The sequence below is a fragment of the Cryptomeria japonica genome, chromosome 4 (assembly GCF_030272615.1).
Source record: "Cryptomeria japonica chromosome 4, Sugi_1.0, whole genome shotgun sequence".
In the NCBI taxonomy this organism is placed as follows: Eukaryota; Viridiplantae; Streptophyta; class Pinopsida; order Cupressales; family Cupressaceae; genus Cryptomeria; species Cryptomeria japonica.
In genome coordinates this window covers 139,000,843-139,015,393 of record NC_081408.1, presented here as the reverse complement: position 1 = coordinate 139,015,393, position 14,551 = coordinate 139,000,843, and the positions used below count along the sequence as shown (strand labels likewise).

At 33.7% G+C, this 14,551-nt stretch overlaps 1 protein-coding gene and 1 pseudogene across 1 annotated transcript; both read right to left on the bottom strand.

The window, feature by feature from the left end:
* Window positions 1-5,401: 5,401 nt before the first annotated feature.
* Window positions 5,402-7,829, bottom strand: LOC131874950 (probable disease resistance protein At4g33300; annotated as a pseudogene).
* Window positions 7,830-13,729: 5,900 nt separating this feature from the next.
* On the bottom strand, window positions 13,730-14,530 carry LOC131874949 (probable disease resistance protein At4g33300). The gene has a single exon (XM_059218915.1). It carries the CDS (start codon window positions 14,528-14,530, stop codon window positions 13,730-13,732), a length of 801 nt encoding a protein of 266 aa, XP_059074898.1.
* Window positions 14,531-14,551: the final 21 nt, after the last annotated feature.

Sequence of the window (14,551 nt, the reverse complement as noted above, 5' to 3'; positions counted from 1 at the left end):
GTCTTGTTTATCCCTTTCAATTGGGGCAAATGACAAACTAGTTAAGAAAATGAGATCCTTCTTTTGGCAAGGAATGGCTAAAGAAAGGAAAATGACCTTGATAGCATGGGGAAAAGTCTATAGGCCCAAATTCTCTAGAGGATTTTGATTAAGAAATCAATTGTGGAATAATAAAGCTCTAGGAGCAAGGCTAATGTGGAAAATTTATAATGATCCAAATTGGAAATGGGTAAGAATTCTCAAAAGAAAACACTTGGATGACATGAGTTTGGAAGAAATTTTTTGAATTTTCAACCTTCCAAAAGGCACAAGAGTATGGAATTTCATTTCAACTTACAAAAAATTAATCTCAGAGAATATTTCATGGAATGTTAAAGATGTGAGAAAAGCAATGTTTTGGTCAGATTCACGGGGTGGATATCTGGCTCTAGATTCAAAACTGGGTCCAATCAACCTAAAGGTTAATACTGAAAAATAGATGGGGTTTTTTTCTAAAAGATTGCATTGTAAAAGATGAGGAGAATCAATCATTAGGTTGGAAATGGAAATATTTTAAAGGATTACAAGAAGATAGGCAAGAAATAACAACTATCAAGGAAATTTTGAAACAGAGAACTCTAATAACCAAAGAAGGCTCAGATTCAATCATTTGGCTAGGGGTAAATTCAGGGAGCTACAATTAAAAGGATGGGTATAAGGCTATAGTCCAAAAACAAAATTTAGCAAAAACTGAGATACTTGTTTCATTATGTTGGGACAAAAGATGTCTTCCTAAAGCTGGATATTTTGCATGGGCAGCACTACAAGGAAGAATTCTAATAGCAGAATGGTTTAGAAAGATTGGGGTTTTAGGGCCTTCAAAATGTGTCTTATGTGAGCTGAAAGAAGAATCCATTAACCACATTCTTTTCTCCTGTATCTTCCCATCTAAGTGTTGGCAATGGCTTTGTGCCAAATTAGGATGGTTTTCAGCCTTGCCTAATGCCCATTTGAGTGTTTTCAAAAGTTGTCCTAATATTTATTCTTCAAGTCTTTTCCACTCTCTATGGATATATTCTCCTTCAATAACTATATGGGAAATCTGCAAGGAAAGGAATAGAAGATTTTTTAGAGGGGATAAGCTAGCTTGGGAAAGCATTATTAAAAAATTGGAAGTTGCTATAGTGGAAGTAATAAATAGTGGACTTTCATATCAACAATAAAAAAATATTCAATTCTCTTGTTGGGATAGTAAGATGAGATAAAATTGGTATGGGCTAAAGATCCCTCCCTTCATTGGGAAGGGGGGAAAGGAGACAATTACGTAAAGAAAGAAAGTAGAATGGCTTCCACCAAAAGTTGGGTAGTATAAACTAAATTTTGATGGGGTCACTAGAGGAAACCCAGGGATAATAAGGGTAGGTTGTATCATACATTCTTCAGATGATCAAACTACTGCTAAGCTAGCTAAATCACTAACAAAGGATACAAATAATGTGGCAGATATTCAAGCAGCCATAGAAGGCCTTAAAATTTGCAGAGAACTTGGTCTTAGAAAGATTCAAATTGAAGGATATTCAACATTTATTATCAATGCTCTTAGGTCCAGCAAGACTCCAAATTGGAGAATCAATTCATTTCTAAGCAAAGCAATAGATCTACTTAAAGATTTTGAAGCTTTTGCAATTAACCATGTTTATAGAGAAGCCAGTGTAATGGCATGTCTTTTAGCAAACAGAGGTGTCGACATTTATCATGAGAAATTGATCAAATCATAAAGTTTATAGAGGTCAACGACTCCCTAAATGAGTTGGAAATTCTTTTTGAAATTCAAATTCTTTATTGATTTGGATCTTGAAACCAACGGTCATATTAAAACTACTTCTTAGCTTTTAATCAAGAAGAAATAAAAGATGCATTTTCAAGGGGGATAAGACAACAACTCTAATCATGATGCCAAGGGAGGACAACTCAAAAATAATTTCTCACCTTCTTTGGTCGGAGATTGCATGTCAAGGAAAGGATTTAGCTATTAAATTCATCATGTATTTCTACTTTAGGTATTTGAAAGCATTTAATCCTCAACAAACTGTTTTCCAAAATTAGTGGTTGCAATCTCATTATGAAGACTTTAATTATCCAACATAAATTTTGCCTATTGTTTAACTTTTCTTTTTAGCAGAGGCTCTTTTAGTAGCCTTCCTTTCTATATTTTTCCTCACTTCTTTGAGTCGATACTATAGTTAGTTTAGCCAAAAAAGATGGAAGATATCTTCTAACTTAGCATCACATTTATTAGACAAAATGTTCTTTTTGTCCCTTACTTTGTTTAGTGTGTTTGACGAAGAATCACTTTGTTATTTCCAGAGCTGTTAAGATGATTTCAGGGGATCTCTTTTTTAGAACAAACCATAAATACAGGGTCTACACTGAAATTCATGCAGTCTTTCTCGCCACCCTTCTCCATTTTGGGTTATTGAAGAAAAAAAGAGAGATTTTATGTAGAAAAGTGTTTAAGGTTGACTTGTTGGGGTCTATATCAAGTCCTCAAGAACATAGATGAAAAATTGACCATTCCTTTTCTGATTGATTTTAGCATGAGCATAAGAATGGAAAACAACTGCCAAGGTTCCCCATTTTGTCTTTTGAGAATAAGTGAAGTTTCAAAGCTAGAATTTTTATGGTAGAAAGGAACGCCAGCTTTCTTTGGGCTCTATTCAAGCAGACAGAGATAGAGAATGATGATTGGATTAGAAAATTTCTCAGCTTGCATGGCTACTCAGAATTCACCTCAAAAGAGCATTTGCTGGATTGGGAAGAAGATTTAAAGGAGAATTGGGCATGTTGAGCTGATGAACTCGAGGATGTGATCGAATGCTTCCCCAAACCAAAGCAAAATGATTGGGACAAGCATGTTTGTGTCATTCTCAACGAAGTTGATCCTTCCCTCCTTCCAAGTTCTCCCTCCTCTACTAATTAACCACTTCCTTTGTCAATTTTCATTTTTTACCAAGTCAAGAGGCTTTAATCCCATTATTGTTAATAGTTTAATCTAATATTTTCTAGCATTTTATTATATTTATATTACTATTAAATATTCTCAACTATAGCTCTTTACTGATCCATCTATATATATATATATATATAATTTACCACTTCTTCATGGCTATGAGCTAATAGACAAAGTATTAGTGCTTTTTGCAAGAAAGAGGTTCCAACTTCAAGCTCACATTTCATCATCAAATATTCTTTAAATTACCAAATTGGATGGTGTTTAAATAAATTTGATTGAAGACACAAGAAATCTCAACTGGACTATCATGCACATATCTTATGAATTATAGATAATATTTAAATAGGGTTTGGGGAACAAACTAGGTGACATTTAAATTTTGAGGAGTCTAGAAAAGTATACGGAAAGTTAGAAGATAGTCACACACATAATGAACTGTGATTGATGGGTAAAGTTTAAGCAGTCACCTTTGCATTGAATTATGATTGTTGTGTGATGTTTAAATAGGCACAACAAGTCTAAAATCCCCGCACAAGTTAAATTGAATTAATTATAAATATTTTCGCTGAGATGAAGATCTAGAATCACTTGGAGTCTTGGATACATAAGTAATATTTCTTCTAAAAGTTAAAAAATTACTCTGCTTCCCATGGTACTAGGTTTTGCCTGGAACATCTACAACCACAAGAGAGCCATTTTCTACACCTAGACATGCAAAGCAAAAGGCAGGATAAGATCAATACCATCGACATTTGCATCGTCTATTCCCTCTCCACTTCCACTGTCATTTGAATTCCTAGCTCTGCTCCCTGTCCCACACATCACACTAAAAAAAATTTAAACACTTACCTCATGTTTCCATGTTGTTTTTTAAATTTAAGCAGTTACAATGTTCTTATGGAAAATTAAAATTATGAAAAAAAAGATAATATAGAATCTTTTCTTATTGTTGTGGAGTAGCTATTGTTTATAGGAGCAATGGAGACTGAGGATGTCTTGCACTCAGCAAGACTCGATCCTTGGTGGGCTCATTTGGTGCCATTCAACTTCACCAATAGACCAAGTGTCATATATTTAATTTTACTTAAAAAATTTGATATATATGCTCTTCAAAATTGTCTCATACCTTTTTATTTTATATATAATTATTTTATTTTTATTTATATTTATATTATATTTAGTTACGTTCTTTATTACTTAATTTTTTTACATTTTATTTTATCATTCTTTTGAAGTCGTAGAATTTATTTGGTATTTTATTTTATTATATTTTTTTGCGGTTGTCGTTCAGTTTCTTGTTTTGACTACTTATCCAACAAATGGTTGAACAATGTTTGAAACTTTGGTAGATATTTTGAAAAAGAACTTTGTGTGGATTGAGAAAATTATTTAAAATCAAATTTGTACCTATAACTGATGAAAATATATGTACAATTTCATTATTCACCAACCTAGAAACTTCATGTGTGCAATCAGTTGATTCATTCTACATCAGTTACTATTCTTGAGGCGGATGATGGCAACGGTTCTGTCAGCCACTAACATATTTTCTTGTGAGCTTCCAACTTTAGTAGGGACTACGACTATAGTACAATCGTTGTTTTTATTAGACTTCATTTTCACTGTCCAATCATTATAGCGTGGTTGCATTTGAAGTTAATCCAAGTGACTTTGTTTAATCTCAATTAGTTATGTCATATTTTTATCAATTAAAATATAACTTTTCGAGTCAATGTCAATATTTAATAGAAAAATTTGCAACGGCATGGAGTTTAAGATATAGAGGATTGCCTTGGATTGCAAAAAGTTTCACCTAAACTTGCTTTATAAGGAAACTCCACGGATTCGTTCTTTGTTTTATAATAAATAGAGGATTGCCTTGGATTGCAAAAAGTTTCACCTAAACTTTTGCTCTTTGCTTTATAATAATTACACTGGAGATGTAGCGATCATAGAATAGAACATTTATGTTTAATTCATATTATAGGGAGTACAGATTTAGGAATCTTGAATAATAGACATTAAGTTTCCAGAATTCATGAGATAGAATCAGCTACTTTCGGAATAGACTATATGTAATTTTTTGCATCAATGTTTCAGATCACACTCGATCATCAAGATGAATAGCTATAGAGCATGCAGAGTGAGAAATCCTCATGATGGATCATGGAGTGTGATCCGAAACATTGATGCAAAAAATTACACATAGTCTATTCGAAGCAACTTATTCTATTTCAATTTTCAAACCAATCCAAAATGAATTGTACTTCAAAACAAAAAAAACCCCTTTAGTAGAGTCCATCAATTGTCCATGTGCACATGAAAATCCAACACCTAGAAACACCTAATAAACTAGACAGATAATAATGATCGTACAGCTTAGTTACAGAATACCCATAACTCAATACACTAAAAAGTTAGGGTCAGAAAAGTGAATTGTGCTTCCACAATTTCAACTCTAAGATCAGGGATAGAACAAGATTTAGCTCGCAACCACTTGTCCCCAGTATTCTCATTGCAGCTAACATGTTTGAGGGAGTTTAGTCCACAAACACTTCTAGGCAACCTCCTCAAATGATAACACTCTCTCATGTCAAACTCTTTCAATTTCTTGAGCTCACCTATTTCCTCCGGGAGTTTTTCCAAGCCCTCGCACAGTGAAATGTCTAGAAATTCCAGCTGACCAAGTTTTCCAATTGATGCCGGAAGCTCTTTGAGGCCTGGTAATGCTGATAATCTTAACATTCTTAGAGAGCACATATTTCCGAGATTATATGGTAAATTCTCAACCAGATGGCAGTTGGTAACAGACCATGTCTGAACAGAGGGCATATGACAGAGGGCAGGGGGAACTCCTCCAATCGCTGCAATGGTCCAGGCTAAATTCATGCACATTGGAGTACTTGAATGTGGACATATTAACAAACCCTTCACATAAGCTTAGAGAAAGCTTGTCCAAGTTTTGTATTGCTTTGATCTGTTTGGGTGCTACCAACCTCTCCAAGCGAACACTTCTGAGTTGAGGGAGTGAAGATAAGGCATCTAGACCTTTTATTGTGGCCCTCTCTGAACCCAAATTACATACTATCAAAACTTTGAGTTTTTTCATAGTTTTCAGAAATGGCGGAAGAAAGTATTCGCTTGCAGAAAAGTGTAACACCAGAGCCTCTGTCTCCGCAAGTTTCATCGAATACCACTCGTTCTCAGCCATAGAACCTGCATAAGACAAATCACATATGCAATTGAATTAGAACATAAGAAATCTTAGTATTTGTTAATAGTTCACATAGCCTTCAAATTTTGCCACTAATTAAGTATTTGGGTGAAATATCCCAGCTGTGTGAATAGAGACAATTTGAGCATTGAATTGTCTATCTCTAAAAAATTCCCATTCCCCTGGTAGGCAATGCTTCTTCCCGGGCATGAGTAATCTCTTTGTGTGGACTATACTGTCCTGGCATCCCAAATACAAGGCTAAGTCCCGCATCACATCATGCTGTGAAAAGAACAGCTCAGAGGCACATCCGTACGAGATGGTTGATTGGGTTCTGATAATTTCAACAACCAAGTCAGTCCAATGTTCTAAAAAATGAAAACAGGAAATTTATATGCAAGGAAAGACATTTACCCTTGATTGCTTATTAGATTCAGGAGATTTCTTCTTGCAAGTTCCAGTAATATAGTATAGGCATCCTGCCACTCCATCTTCCGAACATAAACCCAAATGTTGAGCAGTGCATCGGCACAACTTTTCTTGTCCTCTGGAAATGAGGCGAAGTCTAAAAAGCATTCTCTCCAAACATCATCCAAGCAATCAATACTGGTCTCCAAGCGTCTAAAAAGCCCTCGCTGTGATATGGGGATATTGATTCTCCCAGGGAAAGTTTTTGCTTTGCATTCTCCCAGGCCACATGAGGTTCCCCGTACAAAGAACTTCCGACCACTTTAAGAGCAAGAGGTAAACCCTTGCATTCGGCTTGCACCTGTCATTTACAATAGCGATATTTTCATGAATGTTCAGGGAAGGCCAGTAAGATCTAAAAGCAACGAAATTGTATTATACAATTTGAGCTATTATTTTGTGGATTAAGTACTTCTTCAACTTCAAAGTACTTTAAGTACCAGAACAATGAGAACACCCAATAATTGCAATATACCAAAGCAAAACGTCAAATAACCTCATAATTTCCTTTCACTTATATTATTTTTATTTGATTTGATAAGAAGCTTTAGTTTTATTCACATTTGGTAAGAAAAGACTATACCTCTATGACTAGATTTGCATCTGCCGTAATTGGAATTGATGTCTGTCCAAATGCTGACAAGCAGAAAAGTGAGAGAGCATCCTCTTTGTTCAACAATGGCAATTGATACAGCCGAGTATAGGGGTTTCTAGGGACGATAGAACCGTTTCTAGTTGTGACAAGGATTTTGTACCCCGGAGATTCAAATAGTAATTTTGTCCAAATTAGCTCTGGACCAAACATCATCTAGCACCACCAGAGTTGGCTTAGATTGCTTTAAAAGCCGTTGCTGAAGCTGTATATGTGCATCTTCCACATTCTGAAACTCAGGTACATTCCTCCCAAAGATCTTCTCCCATATTGTCTCTAAAATTCCCTTCAGATTTGGGGATTGTGAAACAGTGATGAAAACTGTATTTCTGAAACAACCTGATGTCCACAAAAACAATTGGGTTATTAGTAAATTGCAAAAGAACAACAAAATCCTTAAGCTGGAAAAATCATCAGAAAAATGATGGAAAACAAATGTCACCTTTGATATGGGGATCATCACATAAAGCCAAGGCCAAAGTCGTTTTCCGACCACCGCCCATGCAATGAACACCAACAACGGAGACGTCGTTCTGGAACAAAAGCTCTTTCAAATCCCCTATTGTTTTCTCAGGCAAAGTATTATGAAAAGAATATTGGTTAGCCTCTCCATTTCCAATTCTAGCCATAGATTAACAAATTCTCTACAAACCTTTTGAAATTTCAGACTTGTCTTTTGAAATTTCACAACCTAAGTTCGCTAATTCTTAAAAATTGGAAGCTTATAATTTCACTGATCGATGAGTTCAGAAGCAGAGCTTGTGGTATTTATAGAGAGTGATAGGCATGTTAATTTGGACACCTTCTGGGAAGCATGATAATTTGGACACCTTCTGGGAAGCATGATAATTTGGACATTTGTTTTCTTCAAACAGACGATTGATTATTCTCGAATCTTTCGGTCTAATTGCGTAAATGAAGTTCGACGTAAATTCCCTTTTAATGCGGGGAAAGCAACCGTAGTGCTTTCTATGTTGGAAAATGATTGAAAAAATGGTTAGGAATTCAAACTTCGAACTACTTCATTCTTAAGGAGTTTCGTCGATATACACGAGTTTCTCCTTATCCATCTCAGAGATCTGTTTCAATTTTGAGGAAACCTTAATTTAACTTTATTCTTCTTTAAGCTTCATTAATTTTTAAAATTTGAATTCATGGACGTCTTTATTGATTTAATTTTATTCTTTTAAAAGCTTCGTTAATCTTTACATTTTTGACGTATGGACCTTTTCATTGATCAGGAAGATATGTTCTAATAAATTTATTTGGATTGTTTTTATCAACCTTCATGACTTTTATCACAAGTGTTATATTTGATTGATTTTTAATTTTATTTTTATGGACGCTATAATTTCAAATTAATTTATATTTTTGTAATAAATTCGTTATAAATTATGAGAGTTTCGTCATAAGAAGTAGAAATTATGTTCTTAAACTCGTGATGAATTGTATTATAAAGTGTTTATAATCTATAACAATGATAAAATAAGTGTAATAAATCTCAAGGTGTGAAGAGATAAGGGTAAATCAACACATTCAAATTGAGGTACCAAGAAATGATTGTGTTTATTTATATCACTTGCATAGTTTATATTAATGTTTCAATGGATTACTTATGATTTATATAATGACAGAGTGATTACCAATTTAACGTATAAGAAACCAATAATGATAACACACAAGAACATTTAAATCATACAATTCAATGCCTTCTCTATTATCTTTGTAAAATTATACATCTCCATAAACCATTTCACATAAAGTGTGAGCACAAAAGTCATCCAAAATTTTCTTCATAAGTCCCCCTCTTAAGAGTCTCCATACAATAGTGTGTCTATATATTGAGAGAGAGAGAGAGAGTACCAATTTAACATATAAGAAACCAATAATGATAACACATAAGAATATCTAAATCATACAATTCAATGCCTTCTCTATTATATTTGTAATTTATACAACTCCATAAACCATTTCATATAGAATATGAACACAAAAGTCATCCAAAAGTCTCTTCATAAGTGCCCCTCGTAAGAGTCCCCTTACAATAGTGTGTGTGTGTGTGGGGATATATATATATATATATATATATATATATATATATATATATATATATATATATATATATATATATATGTATGTATGTATGTATGTATGTATGTATGTATGTATACATACATCTATGTGTGTGTATAGAGAGAGAGAGAGAGAGAGAGAGAGAGAGAGAGAGAGAGAGAGAGAGAGAGAGAGAGAGAGAGTCATAAATTGTATCCTCATAAAATTTCATGCTCACTTGGGCCTCACTTTAGTGTTTTTGCCTTGTATGCTCTAATTAATACAAGACTATGCTCAAACCAATTCTAAATATATGGTTTCTACACTTTGTTTTGACTTCCTAACCTTTGTCTAGTCCAAAAGGATTGGACTAGGGCTTTAGGCACCAGAGTCCAAGCCAAATGGGCTCAAATACAAACCCTCTAACCATCAGAAAATTTTGATCGAGAAACAAAATTTCATATCGGTCTTCTTTATAATTCTCAACATGTTTCATGAAGATGGGTATAAAATAAATCCTTATCCCCTCATTTGAAATGTCTCTCAATTAAAATTCCTCAAGAGCAATTTAATTTATATTAGGAAAACAATCAAGCATCATTAAGGCAGTGACAAAGAGATCAAGTATTCAAATTTTGAAGCATTCAAGATGATATCCATGATCAAATTTATGTGAAGACATTTATAAGTCCTACATAGAAACATCAACCTTTTTATGAAGACTTCAAGGAAAAGGAGATTCATAAAGGAAGGTATAATAATTTAAATTTCTAGATCTAGTCTCTAGCTTTGCAGGGGAAAATCCTCTTTTTTATTTCATTCATCATTATAGAGTTAGTCACAAACACGACCTAGACAAACCAATATAAACCCATCAAAATTTTTCCTCTCTTGCGTGTGTAAGTTACAGGTTCAACAAAACCCGAATATAGGTCTAGGCAATGTAGACTAAGACAAGGAGGACTAGATTTTTAAAAAGTAGAAAACCCTAGATAGTGGTAGTCATTGAAAAGTTTTCAAGAATTTTTTTATGAAACTTTAAGAGAATATTTAGAGAAACATTATGATCTTAAATCTTTTATCAATATCTGCATCTAACACCTGTACGACTAAGTCACCTAGCCCCATAGACCAAAACTTTTGGGCTCAAATTGCAGATATGGGTTCCTCTTTGACTCTCATTTCCAAATCTATACTCAAAGTGTTCATATTTGATTTGTATTTCTATCATCTCCTTTCTTGGAGCTAAAGTGAATGTACCTATATTATCTCCTTCCTCTAAGCCTTCTTCTTCTCCTTCTCTATCTTCTTTTTCTTCTTCCTCCTCTTCCTTTTCTTCTTTATTTTACTCTTCCTCTTTTGTCTTGTATTCATTTTCTTCCTCCTATTCTTATACTTCTTCTTTAGGATCCCATAGATGTAAGAAAGCTTGTTCTAGTTTATCAAAAAAAGTAAAGTACTCATCCAATGGTCCATACAGTTGTCTAGCTTCACCTCTTACACACAAGTAAAAACATAATTTTCATGCTAGATATTTACCATCAACTCTTTTATATTTGTACCACTATTATAATGCAACTCAACTTTTGTCAAAATTAGGAACTTCCATTAACACTAGGGTTTAAGAAAAAATGCTTTCAATAGATAACCTTTCTATCAAATTCAATTGACCCATCTTTTATATGACCAATACATGATGTGGATGGATTCAATTTAAAAGCTAAAATTAATATACCCAAGATGAATTTTGATGAGCTTTTTCAAAAATGTAAAAAATTCAAAAAAATAACCTTGATTTTATGGTCTAGAAGGTAAATTTATCAAAATTATAAAAGTGCAATAACTTGCAATATAATGATGATAGAGACTAGATTTTTCGACTATAGCTTCCCTATATGATCTTCAAACATCAATTAGAAATTCTAATAAACTCAAAAACTAAGTTTTTGTCCACCTTTCCCAAAATCATAGCTCTAATATCACTTGTTATAAACTACCTTGCACAAGAGAACATAATATGAAATATGCTACAAATAATTGATAATAATATGCCACATTAAGGAGGTCCTTCAATAGTCTTCAATGAGAATGCAATAATCAATATGATGAGAATAACCAACCTTAATCCTATATATAAGATTATGTCGAGGATATCACTCAGGCTAACTTAAATAACACTATATAGGCTCTAAGATGACCTAAATATTTAAATAACAATATAATATAGATAATATAGCTTAATTAAGAGTTAAGGTAGCCACAAGTTGACTACCCATAACCCAATACACACTACAAGCTTAGGGGCATATCAATTTTAGATTAAATCTATGACAAAAATTATACCCATTATGAACTAGGAACAAAGTTTCCTTAATCTAAGAATGGTTTGTAGATTTCATGATAAGTAAAAATGATTTATTTTAATGGCATTATAACCATATTATACTAACCATATTTTAATGTTGTGAATTGATGCCTTTGAATCCACCAAGCTAGGTTGGTTAGCTACTTATAGAAATCTATGCAATGGGGGATACACCCCTAGTGTACTATGGGATATATTGAATCCTCTTCCTAATTATTAGTTGGTACAATTAGCCAAATTAAGTTGAGGATGGACCCCTAATATAATATGATATGCATCACATCCTCTTCCTAGCTACCCATTGGCGTAGAAAGACGAGGAAAAGAGTGGGACCCATGGTGTATAGTGTAATGCACATATATTCCTTTTCTATTTGAGATGCACTATAGGTTAGTGTTAGTTAGCTACCCTTCTGTTTGAGCTTTTCACTATTATACTACTTATGTGTGTATAAACCACTCACTATGTATTTCTAATGAATGCTAGAGCTAGTCACTATATTATGTGATGTATGTTAGAACTACTCATTGTGTATATGTGATGTATGTTAGAGTCATTCCCCAAGTGTGAATATTTGATGTATACTAGAGTCAATCATTATGAGAATTTGAAGATTATGAAACGATATGACCTAGATATGTATTTGATAGATTTGTATAGTACTGATTGATAATGTTTAGTATGGCACCGACACTTGATGAAAAATAAATATCATTCTATTATAATTAGACTAAGTTAATAGCTTACAACTAATGAATATTAATGGTTTAAAGTGAGATTAGAGATCTCATGTAAGAGGAGAGAATGAACTCCCTTTATTATTGATGTGCAGATTATGAAGCATTTTTTTTTCCAAAGGAAATATGTAGGTAGGATCATCATGAATGAACCCATCAAGGTTTAGGTCTAGGTCTAGTGATATCCATAATCTTGAAAACTTTCCACTTCGTATAAGCATATAAGTCGTGATATTGAGTTGACAACACCAAGGTGAATGGAGAAGTTATGATGTCAACACTTCTAAGCTAGAGGGAGAATACTTAGTCAATTGAATTGATAATCATTGTTAAGTGAATTAAAAAAATATTATGAGTGAAATATAGTCCAAAAGGCTTGAAAACTATGAGAAGAGTATGTATTGAATTTGAATAAGCAAGGGGTTTCATCACAACTATCCTTCCAAATATATGTCGATTTGTTGCATTCACTATTCATAACATTTAATAAGAGTAATAGGTTTGGCTGCATTGTAGCTTTGTTGTACAATTTTTTAAATTTACTCATTGCTTAGTCAAGAAAGTCATTCACCTTTTTCAATTTATTACCAATCATAATATAATAATTGATTTAGTCACCTTTGTAAATGTATTATCAATAACAATATGGTAATCAAGTTTATGGAACAACAAAAATATTTTTTTTGTAGAGTAGGTCATCTATGTTACTAGAAACATGATGGAAAGTATTTGTTGTGCATTTTAATGGATGAAACAACGTTTCCATCATGAACAATCATTTCTAAGGCTACCGTCATATTTATGTAAGTTGAAAAAGAATCGATATTTTGTATTCATTTTTTCTTACATTTTCCTTGAACTGCATTTCGTTTTTGGCTTCTGAATTGCACTAAGTTTCACCTAAACTCGCTTTATCAGGTATGTCTTGAGAAACTCCACATTTGCTCTTTGCTTTAAAATAATTACACTGGGATCATAAAATAAAATACTTGTGTTTAATCCATTTGGTATTTAGACTTGATGACAGAAATTACTTGAAGCTACTGTTGTGCTACAGATTCGGGAAAAAATTCACTCTTCAAGCCAATCCAAAGTGAATTCTACTCATACTTCCCCAGAAACCAACACCTAGAACTCTTTCAATTGTCCATCTGCATATCAAAATCCAACACATAGAAATATCTAATAAACTATGCAAATAATAATGATCATCTAACCTAATTACAGAGCACTCATAACTTAATACACACTAAAACGTTAGGGTCAGAAAAATGAATTGTGGTTCCACAATTTCAATTCTGAGATCAGGGATATAAGAGGCTTTAGCTCGTAACCACTTGACCCCAATATTCTCATTGCAGATAACATGTTTGAGGGAGCTTAATCCACAAACACTATCTGGCAACTCCCTTAAATGATAACACTCTCTCATGTCAAACTCTTTCAACTTCTTGAGCTCACCTATTTCATCAGGAAGTTTTTCCAAGCCCTCGCACAGTGAAATGTCTAGAAATTCCAGCTGCCCAAGTTTTCCAATTGATACCGGAAGCTCTTTCAGGCCTGGTAATGCTGATACTCTTAACATCCTTAGAGAACTCATATTTCCGAGATTATATGGCAATTTTTTAACCAGATGGCAGTTGGTAACAGACCATCTCTGAGCAGAGGGCATATGACACATGGCAAGGGGCAATTCCTCCAAATCGCTGCAGTGGCCCAAGTTAAACTCTTGCAGGTTGGTGTCATTGAATGTGGACATATTTACAAACCCTTCGCATAAGCTTAGAGAAAGTTTGTCCAAGTTTTGTATTACTTTTCTCTGTTTTGGAATAGCGGGTGGAAGCAACCCCTCCAAGCGAACACATCTGAGTTGTGTGAGTGAAGGCAAGGCATCTAGACCTTTTATTGTGGCCCTCTCTGAACCCAAATTACATACCATTAAAACTTTGAGCTTTTTCATAGTTTTCAGAAATGGAGGAAGAAAGTATTCGCTTGCAGAAAAGTGTAACACCAGAGAGTACGCCAGAGACTCTGTCTCCGGAAGATTCATCTCATACCAGTCACTCTCAGC